The following is a 4046-nucleotide window of genomic DNA, read 5'->3' on the forward strand; positions in this document are numbered from 1 at the left end:
AGAAAAAAGAAAAAAACAACTGTATTTTTTATTATTAAACAATGTCTGAAGTAATTTAACCATTTCTAGCCTGGTAGTATTATACTGGACATTTGTATTCACAAATATTACCATACTTAAAACACATTAAGATAAATTGCAAAAGAGTTGAAAATTTTCAACCTAAGTTTACCTTTTTTTTTTCCTAAAGTAAGTTTACAATTTATAATGAAATAAAGAAGACTAGACGACATTAACGTATACTCTCTCTCCCACTGTGCAATATACTATGACTTGACCTGAAAGCAAAGTTTCGCATGTACTAATTAGCAGAGACTAAAATTATTGACTTAATGTACAAGCATACTGTGTTGAAACAAATTTTCTGATAAAAATGTGATACTATATATGTTAAAACTAATACAACTATCTAAAATTATGTGATAAACAAAAGCTTCTAACTAATAACAAAAAAATTAGAAAACTTACAATATATATAGAAAAAAGGGGAACCTTAAGACAAAAAATTGATTGCAAAAGTTTTTTGTTTTTTTTGCGCACAGCTAAATAATGGGCTATTTGTGCTTCAAAGAACTGAACCTTGGATTTTAAAGTTTTAAGTTTGTGAACTTACTGCTGACTTACAGGGGTGGGGGATCACAAAGAGGAAATCTTAGCTTTCAAATGATATATTTATGATCGTTAGCTTTAGGGTTTGGAAAACAAACAAAAATGTAGTAAACTGACCACAGATTTTGTATCTATATTTTATATCTAGACAAGAGTTTTTATCTATACAGGTGAGAATACAAATACAGTTGGGAGACAAAAATCAAAATTACAGCAAAAATTTGGGTTTTTTCCATTACTTTTTAAACAGATAATTTTTATTGTATTTAATCATCTCAAGACATACCAGCAATATTTATCAAAAAACATTATTTCAATGATTTAATGTACACTTTAAAAGCAATACATAATTTTTGTTATTTCTCTAAAAGCACACGGCTGAAAAAATATATTTGTTGATTCCACATGATGGCTACTCACCAAGTTTTCCTCTGAAAGTTAATTATTATCTTCTACAAAGATCTACACGCATATTGTATTTAAACACAAAGCTTCACAGTGGGCTATCTGCATTTTGCCCTGCACTGTTTTTTAATATATAAGGCCTTAAACTTAATGCTGAACCATTGAGGAGTTAATAAGTGTTGAAAAGTTTTAGTTTTAATCTTGACAAAAATGTATTACCACCAAAATATTAAGATTAAATCAAAACAATTTCTTTTTTTGAGTTAAGTCTTACATGTAAACTGTAAAAGAAACTCATTAATAATAAGTTTTCAAAACTTTCCGTTATAAAGATGTTTTTAATTTGGCACGTATATTTTTCAATCAATGTTGGGGATAAAAATTTTTTTTTACTATTTTAGTCACAATAAAAGTGAACAATGTTAGACTTACTTCACAACCAGATCCTGGCGGAGGTCCATCCCAGTCTGGTGGAGGACCCCCGTATTTCCTCTGTCCTGTTGTTACATCGAGTGTGTATCCTGTTCTGTCTAAGATAGCCTGCAAATCACATCAATCTAATATAATGCCTAGTACACAACTGAGCTTATAAAGTGTACGAAGAATTATTTAACGTATTACTCTCATGACGTGCATCATGAACATGAAAATGTTAACGACAGATGAAAAATTAAATACAAATTTTTAACAATGCCATATAAAGAAATCAAACAAATTTCAATCTAATAACAACAAAAGTTTCTAATTGTAAAACGATAAACTATAATAAAAGCAATCAGTCAACAGGATCCATCAACACCACTACAGCCACTCTCATTTGCCCTCACTTGTATAAAGAGGTTGAGTACATTATATTAAAATGGTTTTGGAGACTTGCCATGTCATTACAGTCTACATCACCATGGTCAGTCATACTTTGCAGTGAATCTTGACAATGGCCTTGTGGCATTGTTTCCATTGCAAAAGGATCCATCACCTAGTGTAAGAAGACGATGGTTTCCTGGCACCCAATTCAATGGTTTGATCACACAGGCACTGCCTTCGGTGAACTGACCAGTACAGTATCATATCAAATAGCATAAATACCCCCGTTTCATTCCCCAACTGCTTGGAAATCCTTCTTAATTATATTACATAATGTTGCCTGGGACATGTGTATGGCACCAATCTTCGTGATTGTGGATTTTCACCTGTTACAAGATAATATACTTTCTTACTTACTACAGCTGTGGTAAGATTTGTCACAGGTCTCTTTTTGGACGGTCTTGGTGTCTAAGATCATACATTGTATTCCAATGCCATTACATAGAAGGGATATCCCCTTTTTGGAAGTCCTGATAACATCTTTATCACAAAGTATGAATATTTTACGTATCCTTCTCACAAATAATTAACTTGCAGTAACATCAAACTACTTAACAAAGTTGAAACGTAGTCGTGATATATATACATATATGCCATGATTTGCTGATTTATATATTTAAAATTGTTGTATATGGCATACTCAACCCTCTGTAGAGCACTAAAAGGCCTAAAGTGAAGTGCATGTGTTTTTGCATTAAGTGAAGGCAAGCAATGAATTTTCAGGTCCAAATGCACCAACCATGACACAACTATGGAACATTCAAGTTAAAACAAACAGCCATCAAATAAAAAGGTCTCCATTTAGCTAAACAGCACATCCTAGAAATAATTAATGATAAAAATAATTATAATTAATAACTGATCCAGTTTTCTTATTAACCTGTATTTACGTTGAAAAATGTCTTGTCTAAATACATCAAGCCTTCCTCATGAACAAAAAAGGCAATTGCCTGTTGGTTATATACATATTCAACAGCAATGTCAGAGAGAGAATTATGGAAATTTCTGAAATTACAGAGAATATGGGAGAAGCCTGTTTTTTGTTTTTTTTATGGGGTGGGTGGGGTGAACGAGTGATATCTTGGTAAGGCAAGAAGAGAGAGACTTGATATTCTGGCTCTTCAGTACCTATAGTATGTAGCTCTAATTGGTTGAACAATCTGAAACCTTCATAAGGGTAGAGAAAAGTCAGACCACCACAGCAGATTCAGAATTAATCCAAATATTTCCTTTCGAAATTAAAACTTGTACTTAATTTATTTTAGATAGCTGGGTGAGACAAAAAAAAAAAAAAATCAACCTTTTGAATTAATTAAAAGAAAATAAGGTAGCCAAATTAAATTCAGCAGAACAAAAATGACCGAAGACTCTGTAAGTCAATAAGCATTCAAACCCAACATGTTTTACTGCTTTTAAAGTTACACGGGAAACCAGCATTACATTACTGAGAAACAAACAACATTTTTTTTTTTTAATAATAATAATAATAATGAGATATCAGATACCAGAAGAGAAAAGTCTTGAAATGTAACATAATTCTGAATAAACGGAATGCCAAAATGAATAGTGGATTACAATGATCTCGTAAGTTTTGTTGTTACGCACCAAAGTAAAGGAAACCAGATCAAACTGGTTACTGGTTCTTCTTTGGTTAGCTATTGGCAATTTTTCCAAAACGTACGATATATACAAGTTAAATAACAAATGTGTCACACTGATTTTCACCATACTCACTTTGATTTTATCTTCATCTGGACCTTTCGTTGTAGCTGCTGACGAAGATGACGATCCCCCCAATTTACTCTTCTGTCTGTACGATTTCATTACACCACACAAGTAAGCACTTTTATTGGACACGTGTTCTAAACTACTATCGAGGAACTGCTTCAGTACGTTCAAAGCACCATCAACGGGAAATTCTTTAAGTGCATCCAGGGCACGTTCGTCTAAATCTAAATACGCCAACTTTCCTACAGATACACAAAACAAATACTATCAACAAAACGCTACTACTAACTAAATCTAAATACGCAAACTTTCCTACAGATACACAAAACAAATACTATCAACAAAACGCTACTACTAACTAAATCTAAATACGCCAACTTTCCTACAGATACACAAAACAAATACTATCAACAAAATGCTACTACTAACTAAATCTAAAT

General features: G+C 32.1%; 1 protein-coding gene across 1 annotated transcript in view; it reads right to left on the reverse strand.

The window, feature by feature from the left end:
- The window catches only part of LOC106461462 (heterogeneous nuclear ribonucleoprotein R-like), a 28543-nt gene that overhangs the window by 20499 nt on the left and 3998 nt on the right, over window positions 1-4046 (reverse strand). Inside the window, exons 3-4 of the mRNA XM_022388429.1 lie at window positions 3613-3848; window positions 1447-1554 (exon numbers count right to left, since the gene is read on the reverse strand). Coding sequence (XP_022244137.1) covers window positions 1447-1554; window positions 3613-3848 — 344 coding nt within the window. The remainder of the gene's footprint in view (window positions 1-1446; window positions 1555-3612; window positions 3849-4046) is intronic.

This window comes from Limulus polyphemus, unplaced genomic scaffold (genome assembly GCF_000517525.1).
Source record: "Limulus polyphemus unplaced genomic scaffold, Limulus_polyphemus-2.1.2 Scaffold964, whole genome shotgun sequence".
Lineage (NCBI taxonomy): Eukaryota > Metazoa > Arthropoda > Merostomata > Xiphosura > Limulidae > Limulus > Limulus polyphemus.